The sequence below is a fragment of the Pholcus phalangioides genome, unplaced genomic scaffold, assembly GCF_987345545.1.
Source record: "Pholcus phalangioides strain wild (caught in Gottingen) unplaced genomic scaffold, Ppha-v1.0 ptg000017l_1, whole genome shotgun sequence".
NCBI classification, from domain to species: Eukaryota; Metazoa; Arthropoda; class Arachnida; order Araneae; family Pholcidae; genus Pholcus; species Pholcus phalangioides.
The window spans coordinates 39,078,972-39,091,042 of NW_028301610.1; the positions used below are offsets into that span (position 1 = coordinate 39,078,972).

Below are 12,071 nucleotides of genomic sequence, written 5' to 3' on the forward strand. Positions count from 1 at the left end.
AAAGACATATAGAAATACTTCTGTTCTCGTTATCATACGTTATTATATTTATGGAAAACAATCTTTATTGCATTTCATTTGATATTATGGAACACGGAAATCTATTACAAATAATAAGTCTTACAAGAAGATATTTAAACCCATCCCTGCCTAAAATTCAACCTAGAAAAAAGACATTGTAAACTGTATTAACTTGGATTTAACATTAAATTAAATTAACAGCAGAATGACTGAGTTTTTGAATTTTAATTTATTTTTTGTGACCGATTATAGTAAATAGTTATTTAAAACAAATTTTGTGACAATCATAACAAAAAATTATTTTTCTATTATATTTGAATTCAACTGTGCCGCAGGATGAAGAAAGGGCCGACTTCTCGAAATAGAAATGTGGCGACATGTTTTATATTGTATAAAAAATCATAGCTAACGTAATCGTAAACGTCAAACTACGTCGACAAATGTATGACATTTTTACATCGGTGTCTGGTCAGATATAGTTCGAAGTAGCGAATCCGAGGTCGAACTATACAGACAAATATATGCCATTTTTGCGTAGAACGACATCGGTAAACGACGTCGAACGGTCTCGGGAGAGATATAGTTAGACGTCGGATTTCGCCACGTCGAACTATACAGACAAATATATGGCATTTTTACGCAGAACATCGGTAAACGACGTCGAACGGTATCGAAATCTCTACGTCGTTCTATATTGATGTGCTACTGGGGGTAATATGACTCCCCAAAAGTGGGGGGGGGGGTCATTATGTCCTGTGACTAAAAGAAATGCTGTTGATGGATTTATGTGGAACCATAGTAGTTGAACCTTCGCTAAAAGATATATGAGTAATACAACACAGATGCATCTTTGCAAGGGAATCGGAAATCGGAAAAAAAAAAAAAAAAAGGGATGGGGATGCAGAGTTTTACAAAACATGACAAATATAATTGTAATAAGAATCTCAGACCTTGAAATATAATTTTCGACTCCATCTAGTGATGAGATAATAAAGTACAAGGATGGCTGTACAGATGGCAGCACATGTATGACAAATAATTTTGTCATATCTATGTGAAAAAAACTGAAAAGTCTGTGCATTGGCAAATGCCAAATGGTGGCAGCGACGGCAAATGCCGACGTAACCACTTGACTGGTGAAAAAGACCGAACAAAGTCCGCGCGTCTGCAAATGCCGTCGTAGCATTATGCCCATTATGTATGGCTGCGACGGCAAATGCCGACGTAACCACTTGACTGGTTAAGACCCCTTTAGGTTTCAATTTTGAAAAATCTCTTCTTAGTGAATCTCCACATTATAAGAAAAACTATTGACAAATTTCCTACTTACAGCTTCTCTTAGCGGTTTTGGCTTGTCAAAGGATGAATCAGTGAATCAGTCAGACAGGGAGTGTTATCTATATATATAATGATATGTCCTGACTGATTCATCATCGCTGAACCGAAACTATGAATATGAAATTTGGAGAGTAGTTTCATTTCATGAAGGAAAGACCCACTAAGATAGGGTTTTTCGATATTCGAACCACGTAAGGGGAGTCATAAGAAGGTTCAAAGGTTATATAGAGAACTCATGCCAAGCGGAAACTATAACTAAAATGGAATTTAGTTGATACTTTCATTTCATCATGTAAGGACTCAAAAAGGGTTTTTCGAAATTCAACCACTAAGAGGGTCATATGTGGGAGGTTCAAAGGTTATATGGTGCAATCATCACTGAGTCCAAACAGAAGAAATATGAAATTTGGAATAATATTTTGTAGTTCAGAAAATCACTATGACAGGATTTCAGAAAATTAAAATTTCGGAGTCATTAAAAACATATAGTCTGTACATATAAAATAACACATCCTGACTGATTCATCATTGCCAAGCAGAAACCACGGATGATATAAATATGGAATTTGGTAGTTTTATTTTATGTTGTGAAGACTCACTTCACTATTTAAAAGAAGTGATTTATCAAAATTAATCCCCTAAAAGGGGTCTTAAGGGTGAACTTTCAGATTCCAAATCTGTACAAGCAAAGGCGCAGGTAACAACTAGTTTTATATGTGATTCATTGTGAAAAACTAATGTAGGAAGGTGGTTTCCAACAAATATTTAGAGAGTTATGACATTTGAAATTTTTGTGAAGTGTCATTTTTGTAATGGTCAGTTGTGTGCCAAACAACCAACAAAAGTAAAATTCTTTCTCACAGAGGGTTGCAGGTTTCATGAAAATGAAATGAAATATTCAATCCCATCAGAAGCAAAGTTTGCGTGTCTTTTTCACTATTGGCACTTTTTCTCTTTGTGAAGAATAATGTTATAACCTTGTTATTATGGAATAAACTTGCCCACTATATTGGCAAATTTTTCACCAGATTTCTAAAGTGTTAGCCAAATGAGATAGATCTATTCAAAAAACTGCTTACCCAAAATCAACACTTTTTTGCTAAAATGTGGTAAATTGCTCTCCTTTGAAGGTGCATTCAGTGCATGGTGTTTACTGTGCAATAATTTTTTTTACCCTGTCATTTCAATCTGATTACATGTTGATCAATAAACCAGGGCAATACTTTTTGAGAGCAATTTTAAAATTTCATCGAAACTATACTAAGTACAGATGACTGGATACCAAGCAAAGACAATTGGAAAGAAAAGTCACATTGCTCAGTGGGTAATCGAACCACCAACCTTGCACTTTCCAGGTGCGTGTTCTACCATTAAACTACAGAGGACAGATATTTTCCTTCCTAAGAACACTGTGTTCCTTTGCGCTGAACAGGACTGTGCTATAGACAGCCTCCAGATGGTGATATAGAAGGAAATGATGAACCTCTTTGCTAATTATATGAAGTACAGATGACACACTGGATACATGGGCGGAGATACAGAGGTGATGGGCATTGGCCCCCCCCCCCAGCATCAAAGGTGAAGTCGACAGATCTAATGCATATATGTATAGATGAATCGACATCAGCATCATCTTGCCCCCCCCCCCCCAGCAATAATGACCATGCCCTCCCCAGACTTCCAAGTCTATCTCCGCCTATGACTGGATACCAAGTGAAGATAATTCGAAAGAAAAGTCACATTCCTCCATGGGGAATCAAACCACCAACCTCGCACTTTCTGGGTACGTGTTTTACCATTAAATTACAGAGGACAGACATTTTCTTTCCTAAAAACACTGCGTTCCTTTGGGCTGAACAGAGTTTAATGGTAGAACAAGCGCCCAGAAAGTGTGAGGTTGGTGGTTCGATTCCCCATAGAGAAATGTGACATTTCTCTCCAATTATCTTCATGCAACTCAAGAAACCAATTAGGAAGTTGTTGCCCTGTCTCTCCTGATGCCAAAAAAATTTCCAAGTGCAATATATTCACTGAGATATTAAAATTCTGAATTCAAATATCTTTAAAATAAAAATACCATTAAAAAATATACAGTGATCTGTATATTGAATACAAGTTTCACTGCACATTGTTTGATGATATTATAAATATATCATTAAACAATGTACAGTGAAACCTGTGTGTACCAATACTGTCTATAATCATAAACCTGCTTATAATGATATTTTCTTCAATCCTGGCAAAGTTTCTATTCAATATGAAATAGCATAAATGCTCAAACTGTCTACCATGATACCTATCTATAACAATATTTTTTCTAGGTCCTTACAGTATCTTTATATAGACAGGTTTTACTGTATAATAATAAAGATTATTTTAAAAATAACAACTCACCATGATTGGTATCTCTACAAAAGATACTATAGAATAGTTATTGACTGCAAAAATTTGAATGTTTGGAGCATGAAAAACTTCAGCTGATAGTTCATCTTCAGCGAGAGAAGGAACATCGTCATATTCATTCACAAGACTTGTGATTCGAACTGCACCGATACCCATTGGAAAATGTCCTATATGATTCACAAGGTGTTGCAAAACCTGTTTTTAAGATGAAAACAAATAGTATAAACAACACAGAAATTTATTAACCATTTAAAGGCCAATGTTCTATAAATGGAACATAGTTTTTATATACAAAAATTTCAGATAAAATTGATTCCAACATTTCCGGTTTTTTAACGTATATAGACGAGAGTTTGAAGTATTTTTTGAAATAAAATTCGAAACTTCAGGTTGATAAACATTTTTGACAGAATTTTGAAACTACATTTTTTGGGAATTTTTTTCCCATTTCAATTAAAGTTTGCCAAAATTTCAATTTTGAAGTAAATTGAAAATTATTTAGTGTGTTTCTACCACTAAATATATCAATAAAAGTAAATCAATTAGTTTTTTGTACTGTTAAACATTAAAGACCTATGCGCATTCAAAAATGCATGTTCCATTTATGGAACATTGACCTTTCAAGAGATATCTAATGTGCAATGCGCTGCTTCGATTTTCCCGTTCGAACCCCAGGGTGTTGTCATCATTCTAAATGCATATAGGGGCTAATTCTGGGTAATATGACACAGAGGAATGTGCTTTCTGGTGTGGATTGTTTGTATATATATTGGGTGAGTACTTTTTTATTCTCTTGCATTCTTAGAAATACATGTTTTTGTGAACTGCAGACTAACCAAACCGAGTTCGACAATCTTAGATAGTCTTGTTGTGTTCAGCTGAGAGTGAACCATATCAAAAAGATATCTCACACTAGAAGAAGCTGTAAGATATTTAGAAACTCTTTCAGATTCCAAATTAGAATACATAGATATATACCAATTACGTTCTAATTGAAATGGGAATATCACGGATGTATATGATATTGTTGAAAATGATCTAGTATCAACAGTGTTAACTGATGTATGTGAAATGCAAGATAATTTTGCAACAACGAGGATGAGGTGTTAGAAAACTCCTGAAATGCGTTCTTCAAAAGATGTAGGGCAGAAAAAAGGAGCAAAACATAAGTGAAACACTCAAGTTTCAAGAAAAAACAAGACCGTTTTGAGCGATCCGAAAAAAACTATTGTATGGGATAAAAAAAAATTCTTGATAGAATCCGATCAAAACCGCAGCTCTGGATTCCATTGGAAAAGATTTGCCATATGACCATTATAGCACATTGGAAAATTCATACAGAGCTGCGAGTTGCTGATCGTATTTCGCATTTAGAATTCCAAAGAGAAGTGACAATGGACCTTCTACGAACGAAGGAGGGGTTAGTTATTTATCCAGGTCCCCGTCGGCAACTGCAAAAAAGATGTCGGGTGATTTGATGGTCATTATATTGTGTCTGCGACGCACGGACGGTGTGCGGTTTGCCAAAAAACTCTATGTATGAATGCTACCAATGAGACAAACGGATTTATCAAATATATATATGTTTTCCTTCTTTTATTACGGACAAAAAAATTTGAATTTTCTACATTCATTTTTATGTTAAAAAACCAGTATGCGTTAAGAATTTGAATTTCTAATAGAAAATAGAAATTTTCATGTGATAACTGCACTCCAGAAACAAATAATCGTGAAAATATAGGCAATACCAGTTTCCGATTTCACCTCTCCCCAAGTGCCAATGTTGTGAAAAACAAAGAAAAATTTTTTTTCTTCAAATTTCAAAATTGATCTATGTATAGGCATGCCAAAGAACCTCAAATTCCAAATTTCAAAACAAAAAGTGACTTTGTTACTAGTTCGGCCTTGAAACGGTTAAGCACGAAGAATAGAACATTAACACATTGCAAGAAGAAGACCAAAGTTAAACTGCTAATTTCATTAATTTAAATTAAACCCAGCATCTACATTGCAGAAATAAACTCCTTCTTGAAAATATGGGAGTAAGGTTTGTCAAATCATGCTCTTTCTAGGGTTAATGTTTTTAAAGTTATTTTCTTCACAGTTTCTTTTCAAGATTAATTTCTTTTTAGTTGGTCACAGTTCTACTTGCTTTGATGAATGGGGCAAAGGAAATCTATGGCTGACTGTGCTTTGAAATCATCCATAAAATGAATATGAATGATAAGTGAAAGCGTAAACAAAAGGGAAAATATTCATTTTAAGCATAAAAAGCCCAAATTTTATATTTATATTATTCTTAAAACACAAAACTAAATTAACAACCTCAGTATGCAAAAAACTCACAATGTAATAATTCCTTTCTCCTCTAAACATTAGCCAACATTATATTAAACAAATAAAAGGGGAAATATATATTTCTGCCGTGTGTCAGATTTGGGAGGTGATATAAATGTCAGAACTTCATTGAAAGACAGATTTTAGTAGCAATTCTTTTAGTACTATATCTTTTCCAAATTTGGCTCAGAGGAGTTTCAACTTTGGTTAGTTTATTATGATTACACATTACAAAATAAGAAAGGATGAACACTCCAAAAAAATTAATATTGGGCTGATTCACATTTTCAGAAATAGTTGAAATGGAAATAGCTCAACAGATAGTAATATGATCAAAAACCTAACTTTCCCAAATGAAATTTTGTAACTTTCTGTGTGCAGCAAGTGTGCCAACTCTTACTGAAAAATAAAGTACAAAAGAAAAATTTTACCAGCGGCCGATTCTAGAAGCTAGGTGTTCTTATTGTAACTTTTACTGAAATATAGGTGCTTATCCTAAGTTTTGGTCTCAATTAACTAATACTTGTGTCTTTGCATGAAAAATTATTATTATAAATTATTGACATGCGAATTCAAATATGTGGCTATCGTCGGTCCCACCAATAGCGTAACTTTTGGGGTACTACTGTTTATAGTGTTATGAATATTATGCTTTGAAATCATTCATAAAATGATGAACATAAATTATAATGGCAAGTTGAAAGTGTAAACAAAGGGGGAAACATTCATTTCAACCATAACGAGCCAAAATTTTATATTTATATTATTCTTAAAACAATTAACTAATTAACAACCTCAGTCTCTTCTTAAATAGAAGTAAGGATCAACCAGTGGCAGTATAATGAAATTAGAAGTCATGAGGTAGCACCTCTGTTCCCATATTTGCGTTTACAGATATGTTGAAAATTATCTAAAAAAAATTAATTAAAAATGGAAATTAATTTAAGTAATAACTTCAGAACTAATAACAATTTTGACTTATTTAATGAGATGATTCAGTATTTATTAAAAATTCAAAATTTATGAAAAATTACAGTAAAAATTACAGAATAAATAATTGAAAATTAACTAATAAAGGAATCGAAAATTTATGAATAAAGTATAAAATAACAAAAACAAGCAATTAATGAGAGGATGAATATTCTGAACTTATGAAACACAAAATTTCAAAATTAGTAAAAACTCATAATTTTTGAGCCATCTGTTTGATTCACGGCCCTGGACTAGACCCATGGATCTGTATTCACCTGTTCTCAGAAATGAACAAAGTATTTTAGATATGTGTGGCCAATGTCAGCGACTAATCAGTGAAGTACCTGCTGAATATGGAAAATATTGTGTTTTGAATCGGTCATCAAGATGCACATAACTACTGGTGTGTGTGATAATGAATACTATTTTCTTTGCAAGAATGCAGTGAATTACGTTGCAAGAGTTTTCATTTTAATTTTTTTCCAGTGTCATATTTTTAATTTGTTCAAATGATAGGTACACAAATCAAAATTTTTGTTAAAACATAGAGAATGGTTTTTAAATTTTAGACTAGAAAAATTGTGTGCTCAAGGTTTTGAAATTTATTAAGCTACACAATTTAACATAAGCATCTATCATGAATATACCAAAATGAGTGTTTCGCCCAAACTGAACAATTTTCTGCACTTCAGTGTACTTTTATGGTGAGTTACAATATAGACAAATTTTTTTGTATTATTACCTTCTTTCCAGCTAAGATTAAATACAAAATTTGATCTTAAAATGTATTTTACACTAAATTATTAAAAGTGCCAATTAATAAGTGTTGCATCAATGTCAGCACAAATAAATGTAATTGCCCACCATGAATAAAAACTTCATATTTTTGCAAACTATGCGAAATTATTCTATGAAATTGAACATTAAAATGGTTTAATTGATTTGCGATCGATTAAATCTTCTAAAGAGGCAGAGGCACGGAAATGAAGAAAACATTGAGGGGACTGAAAGTTGAAATTTGTCCTGTATATACGGGCTCACGCTCTTATGCAGGAGAAAGAGTGGTGAGTTGCATTGTATATTAATTATTGGGGGACTCTGCCCAGGGCCGTCTAAAGAGCATCGAGAGCCCCCGGGCCAAGTGGTTTTTCTGAGGCCCTAACTGGTAAATTCTAGAAATGTTTTACCAGATCTTTTTTTTGTGAGGCCCCTTCTCACTTGAGGTCTCCGGGCCATGCCTGGGTGGGCTCATGTGTGGGGCTTCTGTAACTGAGAGAGTTTGGTTCTCATGGGTGGGTCAGATGCCACTGACTCTGCCCCCTTGTAAAATTTATTGCAGCATTTGAACAGCCTCAGTACTCAGGTTTGGGACCTATGCAATGAGGATGTTTGCTTCAGTTGTTGATGAAATGCTTCACTTACATTTTGACTTCTGCACGTTATTAATACAGTACTGAAAAAAAAAAATGTCTTATCAGTCTGTAAGATAATAATGGATTGAATTCATCAATACATTAAAATGATTTTAATTAATTAAAGGGATTAAATTAATTAAAGGGATTAAATTAATTAAAGGGATTAAATTAATTAAAGGGATTAAATTAATTAAAGGGATTAAATTAATTAAAGGGATTAAATTAATTAAAGGGATTAAATTAATTAATCTGTTTAATTACACTGCTGGCCACCGTAAATGCAACACCCTGAAGGAAGCATGCAAAAAATATGAAATTTACAACATGCATTAGCGGAGGTGAGATATGCAAATGATTAGAATTTCAGCGCAGACGCACATCACGCGCGCCTGTGGCGCCACTTCAAAGCGCTATTTAAGGCTTGGAGATTTCGACGATTTGAAGTACGGCAATTGTGTTTTTCTTGTGGTTTTTTCAAAAAAACGATCAATTATGCCTCGTAGAAAACAGCGATCATCTTTTGATCAAGTATCCGAGTTTGACAGAGGAAGGATAGTGGCCTACCGAGATTGTGGATTATCTTTCAGGGAAATCGGTAGTCGTGTTGGACGAAACCAAACAACTGTAATGCGGATATGTGATCGTTGGATGCAGGAGGGTACGACGGACCGACGTGTTCGATCGCATCCACCTCAGTGCACCACTTCACGTGATGACAGGCGTATTGTGCGTATGGCAGTGACGGATCGCTCAGCCACATCACGAACCATAGCACAGCACATTCAGTCTGTACCGCATCATCCAGTGTCTGCACGTACCATTCAACGCCGTTTACAGCAGAGTGGTCTGTCCGCAAGACGTCCATTGCTTCGTCTACCCTTGACGCAGAACCACAGATGTCTCCGCCACCAATGGTGCGATGAAAGAAGGATGTGGACGGAATGAAATTGTCTTTACTGACGAGTCACGCTTCTGTCTGCAACACCACGATGGTCGGATTCGAGTCTGGAGACACCGTGGAGAGAGGATGCTGAACAGCTGCGTTATGCACCGCCACACTGGTCCTGCACCGGGTATTATGGTATGGGGCGGTATTGGATATCACTCTCGCACTCCTCTAGTACGCATTGCCGGTACTTTAAAAAGCCAGCGCTACATCTCCGAGGTGTTGCAGCCAGTTGTCCTTCCTTTCCTTCAGGGCTTGCCCACAGCCATATTTCAACAGGATAATGCGCGACCACACGTGGCACGCATTGTCCAAAGGTTCTTCGTCAATCGCCAGATTGAATTGCTTCCCTGGCCAGCTCGCTCTCCGGATCTTTCGCCGATAGAAAACATGTGGTTCATGGTTGCTCAACGATTGACCCAGATTACATCCCCAGCTGCCACACCAGATCAACTTTCGCAACGCGTGGAAGCTGCTTGGTCTGCTGTACCCCAAGAACACATCCAAAGTCTCTTTGAATCAATGCCGAGGCGTGTGGCAGCGGTGATCTCCAACAATGGCGGCTACTCTGGCTACTGATTTTGGCAGGAACCACACTTCACAGAAGTCTATAAATTTAATCATTTGATGCTTGGTCAACATGTTATCTACAAAATAAATATTGTTGCGATATCTCTTGTCTTTCTTGGTGTTGCAATTTGGGTGGCCAGCAGTGTATTTAATTGCTTAAAACTGTTTTAATTAATCAAATAGTTAGCATGCAATTAAAAGGTATATATAATTGCTTGTTCATCAATTATTATCTTATGAACAAGTGAACTATTGCAGACAGGGACGTAGACTCTTAGAAATTTGATTCACCAGGCCGCTTTTCCAATAAGGTTGAGAACCACTGTCCTAGAAGTTTCAATTCTACAGTGGGGATTCTCACACACAGTTTTTTTTAAAATTTATTTATGTTTCTTATACATCCAAATGACTTATAAAAGGAAAATTTTTAATTGATTGATTAATTAATTAATTTGTGTCTATCTTTACTATGACCATTTGAGGACCTTCACTACCTCTGGAATGAAGAGGATACATAAAAATTCTAGAAAATAATTCTTTACATGGTCCCAACAAACATGAAGAACTTTATTGGTCAAATGTAGAACCTGCTTGGATAACTTATTAAAAAAATTTAATATTTCAAATGAGACATATTTACAGACATATTAAAAATAAAACATTGGTTTTTTTGGGGGGGGGAATTTTATTGATTTTCCTGGCAACTTCATTTGGGCTTGAAAAGCCATATTTTTTAGGACTGTATAGAGGCAGATTTATAGTTTTACCGCCTGTGGGATATACAAATTTTGCCGTACTGCTTTAATTCTATCATGAGCTGTTACCTGCAGCTTTGTTTGCAAGGATTGGCAAGCTGAAAATTGTTCGACAATGATTTCCTCCCTTATAGCATTTGAACCCCATGACACTGATCAATGATAATTTTTGTCGTACCACAGTCATTTTCTGCACACAAGGGCTTATTAGACCGGGACCTACAAGTTATTGCTGATTCCAAATGGCAGCTTTTTTTACACTCACCAAGAGATTGGTGAGCAAACGCCTCAATGTGGAACTCCCTGCAGAAGTAATCTTTTTCTGTGGTCATATCGCTATTGCTGTTCTACCCCTGCCCTGAGTCAAGAAAATTTCTGATAAGGATGAACTGGGTATTGTACTCAAAATATCTCTAAACATCCTTTAGTACTATAGGGCCAGCACCTTATCGACCTGGGCTACCGCCCCGCATGACACCTGGGGGATTGGATTTTCAGAAATCCTGTATTAGTGTGAGTCTCTACATTATAAAATATAATACAGACTAAATTTTGTATTTATAGCTTCAGCAGTTTGACTCAGCGATGATTGCCCCATATAACTTTTGAACCCTACCCCTACTTATATAACCACTTAGATGCAGAGGCGGTTCCAGAGACTGTCTGGTGGGGGGGGGGGTAATATTTTTTTTTCAGATAGAAGTTTTTCCAAGAGGGGGAGACATTTAACAACTTCTTGAGATGATTTTTATAACTTTGACACAAACTTTTTTTCCCTATTTGATACTTTGCCAAAACTGACTTTGTGGGGGGTGGAGGGGGGAAGTTTTATGTTCTCATTTATTTTTCTCCCAAAATTGCAAAATAAAAAAAAATCAATTCAACTGCAATCTGGGGGAGGGAGATAATTACCCCGATTATCCACCCTCTCCTACATGAAACCACCACTGTTTAGATGTTGAATTTTGAAAATCCCTTTTTAGTGAGTATCTAAATCACAAAATAAAACTACTAACCAAATTTCATATTTATAGCTTCAGCGGTTTTGGTTCGGCTCAATTTCTCTATATAAGCTTTGAAAACCCTCATGACCCCCTTAGGGATTGAATTTCGAAAAACTTCTTACTGAGCCTTTACATGATAAAATTTAAGTATTAATCTAATTCCATATTTATTGTTTCAGTGCTTTCAGCTTGGCATGATTTTTCCATATACAAAAATACTTAGGTTAAGGAGCAACTGGCACAATGAGCAAAAAGTTTGATTCAGTTAATGAGCGATAATTTGCATTACTGGCACAAATTTTTCACTTTA

The 12,071-nt window shown here is 35.4% G+C and overlaps 1 protein-coding gene across 3 annotated transcripts in view; it reads right to left on the reverse strand.

Annotated features, from left to right (window-relative positions):
- Positions 1-12,071, reverse strand: part of LOC149073033 (ral GTPase-activating protein subunit alpha-2) — a 405,837-nt gene that overhangs the window by 93,182 nt on the left and 300,584 nt on the right. For all 3 annotated transcript variants that reach the window (XM_089246694.1, XM_089246695.1, XM_089246693.1), the window contains one exon: positions 3,754-3,957. In XM_089246694.1, the coding sequence (XP_089102820.1) occupies positions 3,754-3,957 (204 nt within the window). The remainder of the gene's footprint in view (positions 1-3,753; positions 3,958-12,071) is intronic.